The following is a 21,145-nucleotide window of genomic DNA, read 5'->3' as shown; positions in this document are numbered from 1 at the left end:
GCTGCTCTTGGGGAGTCTTGGCGGAAGCGTCCATCTTGCACCCTTTGTGCATCCCGTCTGTGCTCAGGAGAACCAAAAGCTGGCCTCTCAGAGCACTACCAGCAGAGGACAGCGGGTCGGAACACACCCGTCCCTGACACGCCCCCGGCCCCGCTCACCGCGCCTGGTGTCAGCTCTGCACTGGACGCTGCTTCCAGTGCATGCATGTTGACACTCGTACCGAAATGGCAGCCGCAAAGAACTTTTTTTTTTTTTTTTTTTTAACATAAAGCAGGAAGCAGGACGTGCGGATGGAGGAATTCATTGGGATGGTCCAGCCGCGGGCTGCCGGGAGGCTTTTGGGTGTACTCCAGCGCCACCTAGAGGTGAGAGGCAGACTCGCCTGCTCTTCCTGGAAAGGCTCCGGCCGCGAGCACCAGCAGAGTGTGTGGGGCAGAGTAAGACAGAGGAAGGACCAGGATGACAGTGACAGTTGGAAACGATCATGCTGGGCAGGACTGAGAGTTGAAGCAGAGGGATAGACATGATGGCCTTTCAGGACCTGTGTTGCAAGCCACAATGCCCAAAGGGAGAGAGAGCCAGAGACAGAAACAGAGACAGAGACAGAGAAAGAGACAGGAGAGAGAAGAGAGACACACACACAGAGACAGAGAGAGACAGAGACAGAGAGAGACAGAGTGAGAGAGAGAGAGATAGGAGAGAGAAGAGAGTGTCTTTAGACACTCTCGCCCTTCAGAGTGAGATTGTTAGAGAGTTTAAGGATAAACTCCCAGGAGTTCAGTATGAAAACTTAGCCCAGAGTATTGCAGAAGCAATGATCAATAAAAGGGGTTCGGAGAGAAGGTGAGGGGATGGAGAGTGTATAGAGGGAAGATTGGAATAAACTGCAAGTGAGACCAACCATCTTGGCTCCGTTCCTTCCTTCTCCTGCCACATCATCTCCATCAACCTCCCCGGGGTGGGGAAGCGGCCGGAGACTACCGAACTCGGGTGGCGGGAGAGACAGCGCTGCTGCCCTAGGCCCTGTGCCTGGCTCGGTGCGATGAGGCATCCCTTCCCTCGCCCGCGCCTTTTCTTTTTCTTTTTATACAGTTTACAATATTGCTAATTTTAGGGTCTCATGCATAACGCATCACCACCCCTCTCCTACCAGGTCCGCTTCCAGAGTTGTCCCCGAGTCATGCCCCGAGCCCGCACCTCCTACTCCCCCTCCCCTGCCCTACCTTCCCTCTCCTGTGGTAAGCGTTGTACTAAAGACCCGCTCACAGTTCTGATTCCTTTGGGTGTTTATTTTGTACTTCTAAATTTTTGCTTGTCCTTGTCTTCCTACCATCTAGGAAGGACTTTTTTTTATTTTTTTTTATTATTATTTTTTTTTGGTTTTTGGGTCACACCCGGCAATGCACAGGGGTTACTCCTGGCTCTTCACTCAGGAATTACCCCTGGCGGTGCTCAGGGGACCATATGGGATGCTGGGATTAGAACCCGGGTCGGCCGCGTGCAAGGCAAACGCCCTACCCGCTGTGCTATCACTCCAGCCCCAGGAAGGACTTTTTTTTAGATGGTAATACTTTTTTCTCTTGCCCGCACGCCTGGCTGTCTTCCCCGGGGCCCCTCGGAGGGGATGGGCTCCAGCTTCCCTCCCCACCTTGAGCAGAGCTCCCGGCGGCCGAAGACCACCGGAACTTAGCTACAGCCATGCCCGAGGCCCCTCTCCGCACATTCAGACAGGCCTCACGCATGAAGGTACCAGCAGAGGAACCCAGGTGTGTGTAATCCCATCAATGGCCAACATCCAGAGACTTAAAAGCAAGCTCCCAGAAGTGGCCATGCGATATCTTATAGCCTACTTCTCCCTCTGGGAGAAACTGGCAAGCTTCTGAGAGTTTCTTGCCCACATGGGACAGCCTCGAAAGTTTCCCATGGTGTATTCATATGCTAAATCCAGTAACAAGCTGGATCTCATTCCCCTGACCCTGAAAGACCCTCCAATATGGCATAGTTGGGAAGGACGAGTAGAGAGAGACTGCTGAAATCTCAGGGAAAGAACGAATGGAGACGTTACTGAGACCGCTCGAGAAATTTGATGATCAACAGGATGATGATGATGATGATGATTTTTAAATTGTATAAAGTTCACAATATTTTATTACATTTTATATTCAAACACCAATCCCACCACCATATTTCGGGTGTTTCCATGCCAAACCCCAATCCCTGTCCCAAAGCAGAACCAAAATAATATATTTTGTATTGTTTGTTATGAAAACCTGCTGAAAGTGCTACAAAAAAAACATCCTTAGAGGAAAGAGGGTTTTGTTTTGAAAAGTCCGACTGGTCTGCACCTGGCGGCGTTGCTTCAGAACGCGGGAGGCGGAGAGCAGGCAAGACGCCCTGTGATTGGCCAGTGGCCAGGCAGGTGCCGCCCGGTTGCCCAGCAGCCGAGGATGCCACGCCCACCGAAATGTTTGTCCGTCTCCTAGCAACAGCGGCCTCTGGAGCTGAGAGGGCAGAGAAGCAGACATGGCTCAGGACTCAGAGCCCGACTGTGAGTAGACGTGGGGGGGTGGGGGGGTCCTGTGAGGCCAAGGGCGGGGCCAAGGGCGGGGCCAAGGGCGGAGCTCAGGAAAGCTAACAAAACACGCACAGGGGAGAGGCAGTGTGTGTGTGTGTGTGTGAGTGTGAGTGTGCACGCGCATGTGTGTGTATTTGTGTATGTGGTATGTGTGAGTGTTTGTGTGCATGCATGCATGTGTGTGCCCATGTATGTATGCGCATGTGTGTGTGTGCGCACGCGTGTGTCAGTGTGGGTGTGTGTATGTGTGTGTTGCCTGTCGCCTTCCCCTGTGACCTCCAGGAGACCAGAGAAGGGGTGGACTTCATGGTGTCCATCGCCCACAGGCCCCGACGCCCTCTGTGGCATGCTGCCACCGCACAGCAGAATCTCCCTGCCCCACCCCGTCTGCCTCCAGGGCTGGGGGAGGTTGGGGCACCCATGGGTTTGGGGCTCGGAGCTACCCCTCCCTGCCACCCTGCAGCCACACACGTGCAGTGAACCCAGCTGCTGGTTCCGCCCTGCCCGGGCTGGGCGGGCTCGAGGGGGCGGCACGGCCTCTGCCCACCAACAGTCCAAGGGGGTGCCAGCCCCCACGGGTCGAGGAGCCATGGGTGAGGCACAGCGCCAGCCCTAACAGCTCTGACGCCTCCCGCCGAGCCCCTCGGTGCGTGGGAGTCCAGCGTGTGACCCTCATGGCCCTGGGCTGCCGCGCCCCAGATCCCATCACCTCTCACCACGGTCCCGCCGCTGTCCTCACTGCATCACAGTCGCTGTTGTGCTCACACTCTCGTTCTCGTGGCATCATCCCTCCCGCGTTCCTCTCCCTGTACCACCGAGATCTTTATCACCCTCACTGTTGTCGCTCTCGCCACCAGCACCGCTGTGACCATGGGTCTGGAGGAAGACCCACCGTGCCGGGGCGCGCCTCGCCCGGCCAGGGGCTCGTGGGAGGGGCGTGGATGGCCCCCGTCCCTCTGCACAGGGCCCGTCTGTCCGTGCCGTCCTGGCGGGAGAGCCTGCCGTCCCTTGCCCTCTCAGCAAACGGAGGCGCCCAGGGAAGCTCTGTGCGGGCCTGTGAGGGCGCCCAGGGCCCCGGCGGCTCGGCTGCCCCCGCCCTCCGCCCCCCTGCACTGTGAGCGGGGGCCGGGCTCTTTGCACCAGACGCTGAGCTCACGCGTGCGACTTGTGCTGGGGAGAGTGGCACGCAGAGGCCAGGGTGTCGGGGAGTGACACGACGGCGTCTTGAAGGACTGAACTGTCCCTCTGGGCCCCACTGGGTCGAGATGGCGGGGCTGGGGCGGGAGAGGAATTGACCAGGAGCGGGATGGTTTGAGCAAGAGAAAGACGCGAGTTTGTGGAAGAGAATTAGTACAGTTTCGACTGACACAGCGGCGGCCTCCAGGGAAGGGTCTGCCTGGTGGTCTCGGGGACATGCTAGAGCACAGGTTCTAGCTGCGTGGGGGGGAGTCTGCTTCCTGTCGGCCCGTCCTGGAGGGTGCGAGAGGGGACACGTACCCAGCTCCAGGGAGAAGTCGATCACCATGAACTGCTCCAAGCCGGGGCTGGAGCAGTAGCTCAGTGGCAGGGCGCTTGCCCTGCACGTGGTGGACCCAAGCTTGGTCGCAGCACCCTGCACAGTCAGGAGTGAGCCCTGAGCACAGAGCCAGGAGTAAGACCCGAGTGCCACTGGCGTGGCCCCCAGACTAATAAATCAATAAAAACTTTAAGCCAATCATGTAAAAGGCTGAGAAATACACTCAGAGGGTCTCACCACATCCTCCGTGCCTGCTTGTCCATTACCCGCCTGGTCTTTCTGAGACGCTTCTCACGGCCAGCAGGGCAGCACAGGGGCGAGGTGCCCGCCTTGCACGAGGCCAACCCTGGCTCCAGCCCTGGCACCGCACCTGCCCTGAGCACAGAGGCAGGATTGAACCCTGAGCAGACAGGTGTGGCCCGCCTCCCTCAGACCCCGACCTCTACTTGCACTCGACTTTTTACAGGAAAAAAAGGCGCCAGCTCTGTGATGACCGTGTGACAGACGCAGTTTGTGCGCGGGGCAGGGAAGGCTCAGGAGGGCCTCCTGGGGGGCTGTGAGACCGTGTGCCCTTCGGGGGGGCCCAGAGACCCCACCCAGCACTGACGTCCAGGTCCCCGTCGGCTCAGACACAGTGCCACCGCCCTTCCAGAGCCGAGGCCGCTGGGGGCTCCACCCCCCTTTGGTCTCCTGCCCTTGGGGGCCCCCAGCTTTCGGGCCAGACCCACCTCAGAGACGTGTGTTTCCCTGTACAGCGCCCATGGGTGCCCCCCACTCCCGGTTTGCAGCCAGGGCGACTGTGTCCGTGTGTCACCGACGTCTGTGTGTCCCCGTCCACTCCACGCTCTGAGTCCATGTGCCTGTGTCTGCACTGAGGCCTGTTTCCTTCTCTGCCTGTGTCCGTGACCATGTCTGTGTCTCTGCCTGTGTCCGTGTCTCTGTGTGCCCGTGGCCACGGACATGTCTGTGTCTGTGTGTGTCCATGGCCATGTCTGTGTCTCTGCCCGTGTCTGTGTCTCTGTGTACCCATGACCACGGACATGTCTGTGTCTGTGTGTGTCCGTGACCATGTCTGTGTCTCTGTCCGTGTCCGTGTATCTGTGTGCCCGTGGCCATGTCTGTGTCTGTGTCTGTGTCTGTGTGTGTCCATGACCATGTCTGTGTCTCTGCCCATGTCTGTGTCTGTGTGTGCCCGTGACCATGGACATGTCCGTGTCTGTGTGTGTCCGTGACCATATCTGTGTCTCTGCCCATGTTCGTGTCTCTGTGTGCCCGTGGCCATGGCCGTGTCTGTGTCCGTGTGTGTCCATGGCTATGTTTGTGTCTCTGTCTGTGTGTGTGTCTGTGTGCTCGCGGCCATGTTTATGTCTGTGTCCGTGTCTGCATGTGTCCAGTTTGTGCCCATGTCTGCGCCTGCGTGTTCATGTCATGTCTGTATGTGTCCAGCTCTGCATCTGTGTGTTCACGTCCTTGTCGATATCCGCATCCATGTCTGTGCTTGTGTGCCTGTGTCCAACCTGTGTGTCCCTGCGTGAGTCCACGATCGTGACCGTCTGCGTCCACCCCCGAGTCCGACTCTGAGTTGGGAGTTGGGCCCGCGTGCTGGGGCCACACCGAGGGGTCAGGCCCCGTGACCTCAGCGCCATGTCCTCCCTGCTGCCAGTTTACCTCCGGTGGAGACACTGCGAGACCCCAGGCGTGAGGACCCTCTGCAACCTCCGGAAGCTGCTGAACAGGCTCCAGCGGGCACACCAGGAGCACATCCTCCTCTACACGTCCGGGCACCTGAACCACCACAACCTCTACCAGCCTCCGAGGCAGGAGGCCTCCCGCTGGGCCGGCTCCCGGGGGCCCCCGCTGGGCCAGGGCGAGGGGCCGCGGCCGCCGCCCGACAGGGCGGCCCAGATGGCGGACGCGCTGGTGGACTTCACCCTGCACACGGCCCTGACGCCTGACGATGCCGAGGGCTCCCGGCTCTTCCGGTACCTGAACCTGGTGCCTCAGGACGAGCCGCACCCCTCGGAGGAGGACCTGCTGCTGGAGTGCCGGCCCGGGACGCCGGCCCCCGGGAGGCCCCGGAGGGGGGAGCTACGCTGGCCCGAGATGAGGGTCCTGAGGAGCAAGTACTGGAGGAGCAGCCGGAAGTGCGGGCAGGACCCAGGCAGGGACGAGCACCGGTACGTGAGCGCCTACCTGGCCGGCCTCACCAAGGGGGACCAGTACCGGGCGTTCCTGCACTTCCAGAGGGACGTCCTGGCCACTCGGGACCTCCTGAGCAGCGGCATCACCGGGTCCGAGACAGCGCTCGCCCTCGAGAGGAAGCTGGAGCGGGTAAGGAGGACGGTGCGGGAGTCGGGTGGGCGGCCGCCCCCTGGGTCATCCCCCCCTCGGGCCCCTCCCCTGCTTCCTGGGCCTTCAGCAGGAGGGACCCACCCCAGACGCTCCGGAGAGCCCCGGACGGCCCCGGGGAAGGGACGGAAGAGCGAGTGGAGACCAGACAGAGGGAGGCGGCTTCCAGCCTGGGCCGGGGGTGCGGCTTGGCCGTCAGTGGGCATCGGGGAAGGCCCTGGGTGGGTTCCGCCTGGCTCAGAGCAGTGCCGGGAGGGGGCCAAGGAGGGTCCTGGTCCTGGCGCTCCAGGTGTCCACGGAAGGTGGAAGGTGGCATGCACAGGGCAGCAGGGACTCAGAAACAGGGACGCGGGTCTTCAAGCGGAGGGGAGACGCGGATGGTCTTGCACAAGGAACAGCCAAACTCAAAGGCTTGGAGCACTGATGGGGAGAGGAGGGTCCGGAGCGGGGGGAACAGGGGATCCTTGAGCCCAGGGAGCAAGAGTAAAGACTCAGATCGGCCTCGGGGCCTTGACGGGTCAAGGTCCTCAGACCCGGCTGGAGCCCTGGGTGTGCTGGTTACACCCACTGTGGGGGCCCTCCCGAGCCCTTTCCTCAGACCCGTAGCTGGAGAAACAACTGTTTGTTTGTTTGGGCCGTGCCCTGCAGTGCTCAGGGCTCACCGTGGCTCTGGACTCAGGGATCACTCTCAGTCGTGTCGGCGTGTACCAGGCCCAGCCCAGGGCACCATCGCCGGCCCCCAGAGAAATGATTTGCAGAGGAAAACAGAAAGTCCCAGACCGGCTCCTCGCCCCCTCCCTGCAGGAGCTGCAGCGGGTCTGCGCGTGCGAGGCCCTCGACTTCAACAGGCTGCACGTGTGCGGGGAGCTCTTCCAGGACCTCTGCAACAGCTCCCTGACCTTCGGCGACCTGCTGCAGGAGATCAAGGTGCTCGGGTGCGGGCCGGGGCTTCCCGTGAGCAGCTGGGGCCACGGGTGGGATTCCGCAGCCAGGCTGGGCCCCCGGAGCCTGGAGGGTGGGCCCGGGCCCGCGGCTGGCCGGTCCCCTTACTGTCCACTCGGGCGCTGCTGTCGCCCAGCCCTGCCCGGGGGGCTCTGCACGGAGGCGGGCGCGCGAGGCCGGCCGTGTGCCGAGGTGGGGTGGGCACAGCCTGCGCTTGGAAGCCGAGCGCTCAGACGCACATGCTTCCTCGCCCCCCGCTCCAGAGCAGCGGGCACAGGCGTCGGCCCTGTGCCCGGGGCCGAGGCAGCACAGCTCAGTCTTCGAGACGCTCTCGCCCGCCCACTGGTCACTGTGCCCGTGGCTCAGGACAGTGACACTCTGCCGTGTCGTCCCCGGCGGCCTCGGTTCTGCTCCGGGGGCACTCGGCGTGGTCGGCCTGCACGTGGCCCTCCTGTTGGCTCCGTTTCTCGGCCGCGCCCAGCCCCTGCACTGCCTCCACGTGACCCCCTCTGCCACCCCCCTGCCAGGGCGAGTACGAGCTCTACATGGCCATCCTCCTGCACTCGCAGCCCGCCGCGCAGTACCAGGTGAGCTGCGCCGACCGCTCTCCCTCCCCCGGACATGCAGAGTCCACACGGGCGGAGACGGGGGGGAACGCCAGAAGCTCAGGCTGGCCAGAGGACGGGAGGAGCCCACGGCCCGCCTGGCCACCAGCTTTCTCTCTCCCGCCCACTCGCGGCTCTGTGCTTAGGGGTCACCCCTGGGGGACTCGGCGACAGGGGTCAAACCAGAGTCAGCTACGTGCGGGGGGGTGGGGGCGCACCTCACCCGTCCTACTGCCCGGCCCCCCTTCTGCGGGGGCCATGCTCTCATGGCCGTCTAGAAGAGAGCTCTTGGCCATTTGGTGTGTTCTGGGTGGCCACCCCCCCACAGGCCTTCCTCCCGCGTCTGTGCTCAGGGTCACCCCTGACGGGGCCCAGGGGCCACACGTGGTGTTAGGGAGCAAAGCCAGGTTGGCAAGGTGCCAGGCATGCTCCTTCCCACTGTGCTGTGCCCCCTCCCCGCTCAGTCTCCGGGCAACCGCGGAGGGAGGGGCCTCAGGCAGCCCCGCCCCTTCCGAGCAGGTGCCCCAAGACCAGCACTGGGCGTCAGGATCCCTCAGCCTGGGGGAGGAGCGGGGGTCTTACTGCCCAGAAGTCTCCGCGTGCTGGGGGCAGCTCCAAGGCCCCCACCTCCACCCCTGTGGGTTGCTTTGTCCCGAGCTTCCTGTCCTACAGGGGAGGCGGTGATGAGCAGAGAGCCTGGTCTGCCTTGGTGCTGTCGGCTTCAGCCTGAGAAATGGGCATTTATGCCTGCGCCAAGAAGCCCCAGGCCCCCTCTGGAGACCGGCCACCTAGCGCAGGCCTAGACCCGTGTTCTCCGGCCTGTGGATAAAGCGGCCGTGTCACTGTGCTGTTGCACGGTGTCTGTGTGTACTGCGCAGCACTACCCGGCCACAGCGCAAGTGCATATGTGCCACGTCCTGCAGAATTCCCACACGGGTGTACGCACACTACACACCGCTATATTGCCACGTTGCGTGTATGTCCTGCATTACTGTATTACCATGTGCATGAATGATGCTATATTTTGTTCTGTTACTATGTTGCGTGTACATGTATTACCATATTGCGTGTGCATGTATACTAGATATTGCTCTATTACCATATCGTGCATATGTAGCTACACTGTGCATATATTCTACATATTAATTATATGCTACGTATTACTACAAATAGTAACTGAGTCATGTTTCAACTAGTTCACAAGAAAAACTGCTGTCAAATAGCACAGCAAGTTCATTCCCCATAACTTCTCGCTCTCACAGCCCAGCAATAACCCCCCGATGGTTTTGCAGCCCCTCAGCTGAATCTGACATTTTGGAAACAGACTCTGCAGGGCAGCTCTTGACTTTGCCGTCCATGCACCCGAGCCTCCCCCCTCCCCCCTCAGGCCCGCCTCTCCTCTCCTCTCCTCTCCTCTCCTCCCCTCCCCTCTCCTCCCCTCCCCTCCCCTCCTCTCCCCTCCCCTCCCCTCTCCTCTCCTCTCCTCTCCTCCCCTCCCCTCCCCTCCCTTCCCCTCCCCTCCCTTCCCCTCCCCTCCCCTCCCTCTCCTCCCTCCCCTCCCCTCCCCTCCCCTCCCCTCCCCTCCCCTCCCTCCCCTCCCCTCCCCTCCCTGCCTCGCTCCTCCCCCAAGCCTGTGCTGGAACCCCGGTGTCTGGAGGAAACACCTCCCCAGCCCCGCGCCCATCCCCTCTGTGTCCGTGTCTTGCCAGGCCTTGCGGGCTCATGTCAGGGCCATGGACTGCAGGACCCTGAAGACGGAGGAGGTCAGCCAGGCCAAGGAGGAGCTGAAGGCACTGGTGAAGGCCGTCAAAGCAGCGCTGGAGCATAATGACAGGTGAGGCTGAGGGCTGGCTGCAGACTCGTTTTCCAGCGCCTGAAACCCTGGCACAAGCACATCCTCTGTGTGGCTTCAATCAGCCCATGACCCATCTGTATCATGATCACCCTCCATCCACACCTTCCCACCCACCTGCAGTCACCGGCAGTGTGCGTCCATCCTTCCACTCATTCATGTCCATCCATCTGTCCATGCAGCCAGCCAGCCATTATTGTCCATCTACGCATCCATGCACCTGTTCATGTATACCCATGCATGCATGTATCCATCCATCTGCCCATCCATTCATGTACATCCATGCATGCACGGATGCATGCATCCATCCATCTGCCTATCCACCATAAGCATATATCTAGCACCTATTCGTCCATACCTATTTTCTATTGATTCACCTGCCCCATTCACCATCTATCCCATCTGTATCTTTCCACCCAGAAGATCACCTTCCACGTGCCCCTACCACCCACCCATCTGTGTCTATCTCTGTCTGTTCATATTTGTTGATCGGTCATGTATGTATTTCCCATCAATCCACACTCATGCACACGTATGCATGTATCTGCATTGCTGGGTGAGGCACATGACTGTGGCTCGTGCTGTGCCCACTGCTGGTCTCTGCGGTCAGTGTGGGGAGGCTTCGCAGGTGTGTGCTGCCACTGGTGGTGCTCCCGAGAGCTCCGTGGTGAGAGTACAACGTCAGACCTTTCATGCTCGTCTTTAAGTGTCGGGTGAAGGTTGACTGGGGAGCCGGGCGCTGGCCCAAGGGCGGGTGACATGCTGTGCGTCACCCCAGGATCTGTGCTCCAGCTTCGCACGGTGCCCTGGCATCGCTGGGGACAGCCCTGGGGGCCCTGCTCTGCAGGACCACGCCGCGTGGCCAGGGACCTCCACCTTGGGACGCCGCCCGCCAGACTGGGCCTGTTGGTTCTCCGCTGGCTCAGAAAGCGGTGAGGGTTGAAAGCTACAGCGTCACGTCTCACTGTCCCAAATCTCCAGCCCCTTCCGCGGCCCAACAGATACCCGCAGCCCTTCAGCCCAGCCCCTCTGCCAACCCCGAGGCTTCCACAGTGAACCGTGGGGCTGTGCTTTGCTCATCTGTTAGTGGCTCCCGTCCCCCAGGAGTGCGTGAAGCACCTGACGGTGCCCTTCACTTCCTGGTCACTTCCCCTGCCCAGTTGCCCCCAGCCCTTCTCTTCCGTGGACTGTGTTTTCCTGTTCCACAGGCCCCTGCAGTCCCACCCAGTCTCCGGCCACAGCCGCCCTGGCCAGGCCTGTGCACGGCCTAGAGCTGACCCCGTAACTCAACTACAGAGAATGAGCCACTGAGAACAAACCACACAAACCAAGTTTCCTGATTTTTAGACTAAGAGGTTTAAAATCTTGGCCCTGAGAGATAGTGGGGCACTAGCCTTGCACTGTTGACCGGCTCAGTTCCAGGACTCCACAGACTTCCCTGAGCCCACCAGGAGTGGCCATGGGCACTGAGCACAGCACCCTCCCCTCAAAACAATAATAGACGAATAGATAAAATCTTTAAAATCTCTCTTCAGGGCTTTTATCTTCCAGGAGAAATTGACAACCAGATAGGACATTCTTTTTGTAGGAAAGATTTTGTTTTGTAAATTCTCTTGTTCTTTTTTTTGGGTAAAGGACTCAAAAACATATTACGATTTGCCATAGCTAAAAATATTCTTAGGAAAATAAAACAGGAAATACCACCTCCCCTCCACCCCCGAACCAAACCAAATGAAACCAAAAGCAATGAACACCGAACTGGGCCCTTTTGGGAAGGGAGCAAGGGAAGGAAGCAGGCACCATGTCTGTTCCTCCCGCAGGCAGGCGTGAGGTGGGGGGCTGCCGGGACGGGAGAGGGAAGGGGGCGGGAGTACCTGCGAGACCCCACCCAGCCAGGGTGTGTGTGTGTGTGTGTGTGTGTGTGTGTGTGTCCAAGGGGCAGCCAGGGGGTGTGGCAGCGGGTGGTTCCAGGCCCTTGTCCTTGTGGGACCATTTCAGGATGGGGAGGATCGACCTTGAAACTGCATCAGGATGAATCAGAAGCAGGGTCAGGGACGCAGGGTCACAGCAGGAGGAAGTGGAGGGAATAGCGTGGGTCTCACTTCCTCCCATTCCCATCGTCTCACCTTCCTTCCACAAGGAAAGAGGAAAAGAGAAGAAGCAGACGGAAATCTGTGCAGCCCCCAGGAAGGGCCAGCGAGGGGAAGCGTGCGGTGCCCCTGGCGGGGGTCACGCTCCCCAGATCAGCCCTGCGCAGCAGAACCCAGGGTGGGGACACTCTTAACCGCTGCAGGAAGGACCCAGAACCCACCACCCAGGAAGCGCAGGGAAAGCCTGTGCAGAGGCGGCGGGCGGGGGCGCCTGCCCCCCCGAGTACCCCCCAGACTCACGGCCCAACGAGAAACCCGCAGCCCAGATGAGAGGACACAGCGAGCAAATGAGGAGGGGAAAGCAGAGGGCCGGGCCTGCGGGGCCCAGCAGAGTGTCCTGGACAGCTGGTCCTCGCTGTGTGACCCAGGGGTGCCAGGCGGCCCTTCTGTGCGGAGAGAGTCCTGCCTCGCTTTGGAACAACATGCTTCAGCATCGCTGCCTTTGCACCCCGCCAGCTCCCGTAAGCCCCACGCCCCACAGGGGCCCTGTCAAAAGGGCCCCCGGACTCGGTCCCCAGCGGCTTCAGCCCTCCCCTCCTAACCACGCCCCTCGGGCTTTCCATGGCCTGCACCCGAGTGAGTTCTGCCTCTGAAGACAGAGGTGGGCAGGCTGAAGGCAGGCAAGAGATCAAAGCCTGAATGCGGTTTGCCGCCAGCGTTTGTTGTTGACGAGGGTCGGGTCCTATCCAGCAGTGCTCAGGGCTCGCTCGGGGCTCAGGAGCACTCCTGGTGGTGCTCGGGGGATCCTGTGTCGTGTCGGAAACGGAACACGGCTCAGCTGCAGGCGAAGCCGGTGCCTCCACCCTGGTGCTGTCTCTGGCTCTCGGGAATCATTCTGGACAAGGACACACAGGGCACGGTGGAGACGGCGGGAGACGAGAGAACAGCACTTCAGGTCAGAGGACACGGAGCGCTGACGTCTCTGTCTGTTACAGACTCAGAGAGGAGCTGGAGACCGAGCGGCTGCGGCTGCAGGAGCAGGAGGCCAGGCCAGGCGAGTGTCCCTCCCTCCTTCCTTTCTTTTTCTTTTTTTTTTTTTTTGGGGGGGGGGATCACACCCGGCGATGCACAGGGGTTACTCCTGGCTCTTCACTCAGGAATTACCCCTGGCGGTGCTCAGGGGACCATATGGGATGCTGGGATTAGAACCCGGGTCGGCTGCCTGCAAGGCAAACGCCTTACCCGCTGGGCTATCGCTCCAGCCCCCCTCCCTCCTTCCTTTCTTCCCTCCCAGCCTCCCCCCTCCCTCCCTCTTCCCTCCCTCCTCCCTCCTTCCTACCTCCCTTCCTTCCTGCCCTCCCTCCTTCCCGCCCCAATTATCTCCTTCCCTCCCTCCCTCCTTCCATCATTCCCTTTCTCCCTCCCTCCTTCCTCCCTCCCTCCCTCCCTCCCTCCTTCCCTCCTTCCTTCCTTCCTTCCTTCCTTCCTTCCTTCCTTCCTTCCTTCCTTCCTTCCTTCCTTCCTTCCTTCCCTCCCCCCTTCCCTCCCTCTTCCCTCCCTCCTCCCTCCTTCCTACCTCCCTCCCTTCCTGCCCTCCCTCCTTCCCTCCCCAATTATCTCCCTCCCTCCCTCCCTCCCTCCCTCCCTCCCTCCCTCCCTCCCTCACTCCTTCCTTCCTTCCTTCCTTCCTTCCTTCCTTCCTTCCTTCCTTCCTTCCTTCCTTCCTTCCTTCCTTCCTTCCTTCCTTCCTTCCTTCCTTCCTTCCTTCCTCCCTCCCTCCCTCCCTCCCTCCCTCCCTCCCTCCCTCCCTCGTCTTTCTGTGTCTTTCATTCTCTTTCCACTCCTCTGACCCTCTTCCTAGCCCTGGTCATGTCGACAAATGGCACTTCTCAGTGATGAAGACCCAAACCAGGAAGCACAATGCCTTATTTCCCTTCCTCTCTGGCAGCAACTGAGCTTGTTGTCAGTGATTGGATTAGATTCACACCCTCATCTTCTTACCTCATCACTTTCCTGCCCCAGCTCTATTCACTGTAGTATTAGAAAACCAAGGAGTTGTTTTGTGATTCTCCCCTCCCCTCTATACCCGACACAGTTCCCAAACCTCTCGTTATCTTTCCCGACACTTTTCACGGCTCTGCTTCTCTCTGGGTCTGATTCGTTCTTCTAGTTCGTCTAGTTCCTCTCTGATCCCCTGGGTCCAGTACTGTGCCTGCTCGTCCCCTCTTGGTGCTGGACAGAGGGACCTTCATCTGATTGCGTTTCTCCTAAGCCCGAGTGTTCTCAACAACTTGGCTGTTTTAAATCATAAGTCAATATATTTCCAGATCTATATGAGCAAATCAAGAAGTAATAACCCATTCTCAGAGAAGAGGCTTTATTTATGTGCCAGGAATCTTGTTATCTTTCATAGCTATTATAGCATTCACGCCTTTGTGCATGACGCGTGGTACCATTTATGAGGACTGAGACACTCACCCGACTGATGCTTCATTTGCCTTTGAAAATCATCTCCAGATTCCTCCAAGATGGACCAAGTGGATGATGAATGCCTCACTCACGCTCAGAAGGTTGAAGCAAAGCGATGTGAAATACTTAACAAATGGGATGAAATTAAAGCTATTGAAAATGAAATTAAAACAAATATGATTCATATTGGAGCTTTAAATATTTCAGAGAGCAAATATAAAAGCATTGAGGTATGTCATTTATTTGTTGGAATACTTGCATGATTATTTTGCATGAAGACTTTCAAATACAAAAAAATCGGTTTTATAAAATACAGTTATTTTTATAAAATAACATGACATTTGTCCAAATGTATTCCTACTTCAACATATTTGTTGTAAATGATGGAATAATTAAGAGGGATCTAGCCCAAACAACAAAATTGAAGATGATAAATTCTGTAAATCTCTTTAAGGGTCAAATTGAATATATGTCATGTGAACTGGTGTTTCTTGAAATGTAATAGTTTTGTAAAGAAAATACTTGTCTCGAAAGCACTGAGTAATTCAAAAAGTACTGAGGAGTTTAAGCTGAAGTTCAAAAATGTTAAGAACATGACAGCGTCTGCAGGTGGGAGCTGATGCCAGCTTATTCCTTGAGTTTTAAAACTTGAAATATCCATTATGTCACTCTGGTTCCCATGTTCGATTTTCAGTTGGTCTCATAAACATATTGGAAACTATGAATTAAATACTGTCACTGAGAGTCGACAGCATTAAAAGCAGCACTTGATAATTATTGCAAACATCATCTTGTTACACAAGAAAATAAACAGTGTAGTTTTGCAATGCTAAAGTACTCTATAATACGGTCACTTATTTAAAACTCCTAACCCTAAGTGATTTTTGCAGTGTGACTCAATGCAACTGCTAGTTTTAATTGTCATTAGGTTATAGTTTTTTACTGAGGCTGCATAGTTACATTTTCCTATAGCTTTCATTTCTGTTTGTTTAAGCAGAGTTATAATGTCTCCAGAAGACTGGAGTGATTTCAACTTTTTTTGTGTTCTTTCCCTCTCTTTAGATACATGTTCAGATTTTCTTCTATGTGTTGTGTTTAATTTTCTCTCATAAGTTTGTTTCTTGAGAACAAATACTAATTTTTGTTGGTTTGTTTCGGATTCTTTTTGGCTACACCTGACTGTGCTCGGGGCTTACCCCTGCCTCTGGCTTTCTCCCAGGGGTCACTCCTGGTGGGGCTCAGGGGCCTACATGGGAAGCCAGAGACATGCTGCACTCGGGGCAGACTGCCTCCCTTACATTCCTATCTCGCCAGCCCCTATAATTGAACTTCTGAGCAGTAGAAGTAGTGAGTTCTGGGGTCAGAGAGGTGGCTCAGTGGGTAGCAGAGCATGTTTCCTATCCAGATATTCTAGCATCTGGCCTAGCCCACGTGGTCTCCCACGAACCGTAGGTCCAGAGGGTACCACACAACATGAAGTTGGGAGTAGCTCCTGAGCAGCACTGGAGATAGCCCCCAAATTTAAAAAAATGAATTATACAGCTTTACATATTATTAACATGAAACAAACACAAGATTACTTTCTTTTCAGACTTCTTTCAAAATTAAAACATGTTTCTATAACATGATAACATCAATACTACTGTAAATTGTCGTACCTCATTAAAATGTTTTGAAGAATCCACAAATTAAAATACTTCCAGTGGACTGAGTTAAGGAAAAAGAAGATTCCCTTATAGTAAAATTATATAATAAATTTATATCATGTTTTGTATTTATTGTTTCTATCTGAATCCTTAACTCAGATAATGGAAATGCATTTACTTTCCTGCTGGACTCATAGTTCTGGATTGGAAGTTTTCTCTTTCTGATGAGAAAAAACATGTTAAAGACATTGTGGGTTTATAATTTGCCAGACTGCTGCAAACATGAAACACAGCTCTTTCATTTAACCCTTAGAGTCATCAGTGACTGTTGATATTATTTTTTCTAGTAAGAAAACCAAAGAACAGGGATGCAGATGCGATTGAAGTCCCAGTAAGCAAGAAGAACAATTAGGATTTAAGCTCAGCCTCATTCTTAATCCTAGTCTCTCCAGCCTCACCGCTCGAATTCCCGCCCCCCCCTTTGCGATATACTGGGGGTTAGAAGAGCAAGTCTGTTTTGTCTTCCTATGCCTCTACCCAGGAGAATTTTGTTCACAATTTTCTTTGATATTCTTACAATATTAGTGACTAATTTGAATTTTATCATATGACTCTTGCTATTTTGATTAGGCTAACCAACTCATGGATTTATTTGGGAAGAACTAATACTTTACAATTCACAATATCAACCCTTCTGACCAGGATTACTTTATAATTATTTTTTAAATGCATCGGTCTTAGGTATTCTTGTAACTTTATATGACTCTGTACTTTGGTAAACAGAAACACTTTTTTGTTTTCACTTTTGAGGTCATTATAACTTATTGCTCATTTGTGTATGATTTCCTGAATTTAAATTTTATATTATGTTCAGTCATCTTATTTAACTCCTGTTACTATTTTTATAAGGAACTTCTTCTTAATGAGGGAATGTCCCTAAAATTCCCTATTCTTTTGCAAGATCAAACTAGCCTTTCCCCTAGCACACAGGACCTTGCACCTTGCTGTTTAAGTCAGGTTTTGCACTAGACCCGATTTTTTATTTTATTTTTTGGTTATACCTGGAGATGCTCAGGGGTTATTCCTGGCTTTGCACTCAGGAATTACTCATGGTGGTGTACGAGGGATCATATGAGATGTTGGGAATCGAACCCGGGTCAGCTGCATGCAAGCAAATGCCCTATCCACTGTACTATCGCTCCAGCCCCAGCTTTTACTTTCTTTATTAACTTGTGCCACCTCTGGAGACTCTCAGGGGCTAGTCCCAGCTCTGTGCCTGGAGGCTGCTCTGGTGGCACTCAGGGGACCCTGTGGTGCTGGAGATCCAACCAGAGTCACCTGCAGACAAAGCAAGTGACTTAACACCTGCCCTATCACTCTGGCCTTACATCTGTACTTAAATGTTGTGCTATAGGGACTTTTGAAATTAAAAATAATGACATTCACACAATGCTTTTAGTTCCATGAATAGGGAAAATGTTTAACAATTATTCTTTTTCCAAAAAAAAAAAGATTTTTTAAAGTGTAGATGAAAGTCACAACCATTGATACAATTCTAGAGTTGAAACTGATTAGATATCAGAGCTCCAATGTTAAGATAGATAAGTTTAAAAAAGTTGGTTTTTATGTGAAAATTGTTTTATCTCACCATGAGGTTCTTAAGTCCTTAGACGAGTATTTTCAAAGTCGTTGGTTGCTAGTCGACCCTTCTGTGTTGGGGTTCTGCTTGTTGGGGTAGGTTGGCCTGTTTCACTCTCTCACCTAGTCTGATGTCCTGGTGCTGGGGTTTCAGTATTGGGAATTTGGGGGTATTGCGGGGCTGCATGTGCACAGGCATCAGGATCTCTGGTCTGGGCCGTTGGACTAACACGCAGTGGGTGTGGAGGCTTCGGGAAGTGGGGGGCTGGGGGAAGGCTGCATGTCCCTGACTCCGAGAAACACCCGTGTTCTCAGCCTGCACACCGGGGCGCTTGAAATGTTTCCCTGCGGAGGGTATTAGCCAAGCAGAGGACCTGAGACTTGGCGTGGCCTCGGCACGGCCCTGGGGCAGCTGTCTGGGCTGTGGCAGGGCTGGGAACAGCCATTCTTAACCAAATATATTTCCTTTAAACCGTTTAGGCTGAAACTCAAAAGTTGGAGATAGAAATCAGGATCTTAAAGAAGAACATAGCTGTAAGTTTTGTGGCTCAGTTTTTCAATGAAAGGGTTTGAGCTAGAACTTGTCTGTGAAGCTCAGTGAGAATCTACGCATCTTCTTTTTAACTAACAACTTTCTGCAATTCTAGAATGTTTGCATTAACAGAGGGTAAAGGGGTATTGATATAGTTTTAGCTAGTAAGGTAACACATTCATGAGAAAACTAAGCAAGTGTTATTAAGGATGGGATGTACCAATCAAATCAATGGACCAATCTCTAAGTGCTTATACACAGGATTTATTATAATAATCTTATTAAGTGGCAAGAAATATATGAATTGGCTCCCTAACTTTCAGAGGGTCCTTCCAAAACTTATTTTCAGTAGGTTAAAGGTTTTTAGTTAAAGGTTTTTAGTTTTAGTAGTTTAAAGGTTTTAGTAGGCTAAAGGTTAGAAGGTGTTTTAGTAGGTTAAAGCTCTGTCTTTTGCAAGTATCGACTTTGTTTAGGATGAGTTAGCATGCCATGCTCGGTCTAGAAGTAGAGTCCATTCAATTCAGTGTCGCTGTCATTGTACATAACCAATCTTACACTATTAAATGACAAAATGATTTTTAATTCTTGCTAGATCACTGAGAAGCAACTGAAGCAGAGAATAGAGAAAACAAAAATGCATGAGAAGAAGCAGCAGTGAGTACCAATGTCGTGCGGGAAGAACTGCACCCCGCCTGGAGTTCTGCGGAGTGGTGCATTCCTCTAGCTTATATTTTATTTATTTTCTACAGTCTCTAATCCAGGAGGACCCAGAAGATAGTAAGGGAAAGAAATACGGCTGGGGGCTGGCGGCCTTTGTTGAAAGGATCTCTTCTGACTAAGATGCAGGAGCATTGCATGAGGGTGGGCTGAAGATGCCGTGGTCTCCCCTAAGCACACTTCTGCTTTGACCCTTTTTTATAGCTAACATTGAGGAAAGTCTCACTACTGGACATTAGTTTTATCTTTATCTATTTATTTCTATATGTGACAGCTTATGCTAAGCAAAAATACTTAGCCCAAGATGTAAACCCCAATATGTGCACATACTAAACAGCATGGGTATACGTGAATACTTACTTTTGGGAAAGCGACCCCTGAGGAACAGAGGGTAACCTTCCACGGACGCAATGGGGAAGTCACTGTGACTGGCGTGATTCTTCTCTACCATGTAACTTTTGGTGATATTAAATTTTGAAAAACTCCTTAATGTGTTGCACTAAATTTTCATCCTGAAAAAGAAAAACCAGTTGCTGTACAGGATCTGTCCCATACACATAGATTTGATGTGGCAGATGTGCTGATAGCTGGCTCTGCCACCCACCCATCAGGACATGGCAAGGCTGAGACTCCGGGAGGTTCATGCTCGAAGGACTTGCTGGACCTCGGGGAAAGACCCTGAGTTGGTTTCTGGCATCTGGCTCCTGGAGGCCGTGCAGGATGTGTGTCTCACCTCTGCCTTCCGAGTTCCCTGCACTCTCCTGCTTTTCCTCCTCTGGGCTGTGTTAGGGGGTCTGAAGGCATTCAGGTCCTGTCCCACGGGGAAAGAAGGCGAGCATTGGGTCTGTCTCCCACGGAGAAATGACCGTGTCCCACGGAGGGGAGGGGGAGCATCTGGGGACAGTGGGCTTCTCCTCAGGAGGCCTTCCCGTTTAGTTTGGGAGGGAATCCTCTCCCTGGTGTTTCTGCCCAAACCTCAGTGGCCCCGAGACCACCCTGGGCTGCGGTGACGTGCAAGACACAGCCCTCTCTGCCCCCCCTTTCTTGGGAAGATCGTGGGATGAGAGATGCTGAGTGGGCACTGAGCACCGGCCAGACTTGGGGGCGCCTCCACTGGCGTCTGTTTGGAAAAAGATGGCAGAGTACCGACGTGAAGTTGGGGCAGCTCCAAAGTCGGCGCTAGCAGGAGGGTGGTCAGACTCAGTGTCCAGGAGCCCACTCTCCCCACTGCCTGCACAGGTGGCGCTGCCCATTCAGACACACAATCTTTGCGCCACTGGAGCCAGCGTCCACTCAGCACGCGGGAGAGGAAGGTGCGCAAGGCAGGGCGGTGCTTCTCCGAGCTAGGGCTGAGTGTGTCACGAGATATGTGTATCTAGAAGCTTTTCTCTCGTGTCTATTGCCTGTGTTTTCTGATCAATCATATTTTTAATAGACTTTGGATGTTTATTAATGATTTTGTGAGCCTGGACGACACTCTCGATGATCCTGACCTGATTGGAGGAGCAACCAGTGAAACGAACCTCGTGCCACTCACATAGCATGGACATTTGGCGTGTTGAACCTTAAGGAAGCTGCAGTTTGCCTTGTCAGCTCTGACTGTGAACGTGATTAATGTAGTATATGTATATATCCTTCTAAAGATATTGAAGTAAGTACACGTCTGTGTGTGATCAGTTTTACTTTTGTAAATATATTCATAAAAACAGTATTTGTGAAATTATTTTCTGTTTTCACATACTGATATTCTTAATGGAAAATATTTCTAACTGGTAAAGAGTAAAAAACACCCCAGAATTTCTGCAATACAGTTTAAATTTGTTATTTGCTGATTCACGTCTGCATGTGTATTTGTATGCACATATATACATATATTTATCACTGTCACTGTCACTGTCATCCCGTTGCTCATCAATTTGCTTGAGCAGGCACCAGTAATGTCTCCATTGTGAGACTTGTTGTTACTGTTTTTGGCATAATGAATACGCCACGGGTAGCTTGCCAGGCTCTGCCACGCTGGTGGGATACTTTCAGTAGCTTGCTGGGCTCTCCGAGTTGGATGAAGGAATCGAACTCAGGTCAAATCAAACCCGGTGTGCAAGGCAAATGCCCTACCTGCTGTGCTATATATGTTCATTTCCACATATAATTATACTCATCTAATAGGCCCATTAAATTACATTGAGCATTGTTGTCCCGTTGTTCATCGATTTG

The 21,145-nt window shown here is 54.1% G+C and overlaps 1 protein-coding gene across 1 annotated transcript; it reads left to right on the top strand.

Annotated features, from left to right (window-relative positions):
* The first annotated feature begins 5,735 nt into the window (after positions 1-5,735).
* On the top strand, positions 5,736-20,807 carry C4H6orf118 (chromosome 4 C6orf118 homolog). Its single transcript, XM_055136757.1, has 10 exons — positions 5,736-6,422; positions 7,245-7,367; positions 7,910-7,969; positions 9,697-9,821; positions 12,925-13,126; positions 14,134-14,278; positions 14,447-14,628; positions 18,163-18,216; positions 18,807-18,868; positions 20,367-20,807. Exons 1-10 carry the CDS (start codon positions 5,736-5,738, stop codon positions 20,470-20,472), a joined length of 1,746 nt encoding a protein of 581 aa, XP_054992732.1. The 3' UTR covers positions 20,473-20,807.
* The last annotated feature ends 338 nt before the right edge of the window (positions 20,808-21,145 follow it).

Source organism: Sorex araneus, chromosome 4 (assembly GCF_027595985.1).
Source record: "Sorex araneus isolate mSorAra2 chromosome 4, mSorAra2.pri, whole genome shotgun sequence".
In the NCBI taxonomy this organism is placed as follows: Eukaryota; Metazoa; Chordata; class Mammalia; order Eulipotyphla; family Soricidae; genus Sorex; species Sorex araneus.
This window is presented reverse-complemented; position numbering and strand designations above follow the sequence as displayed.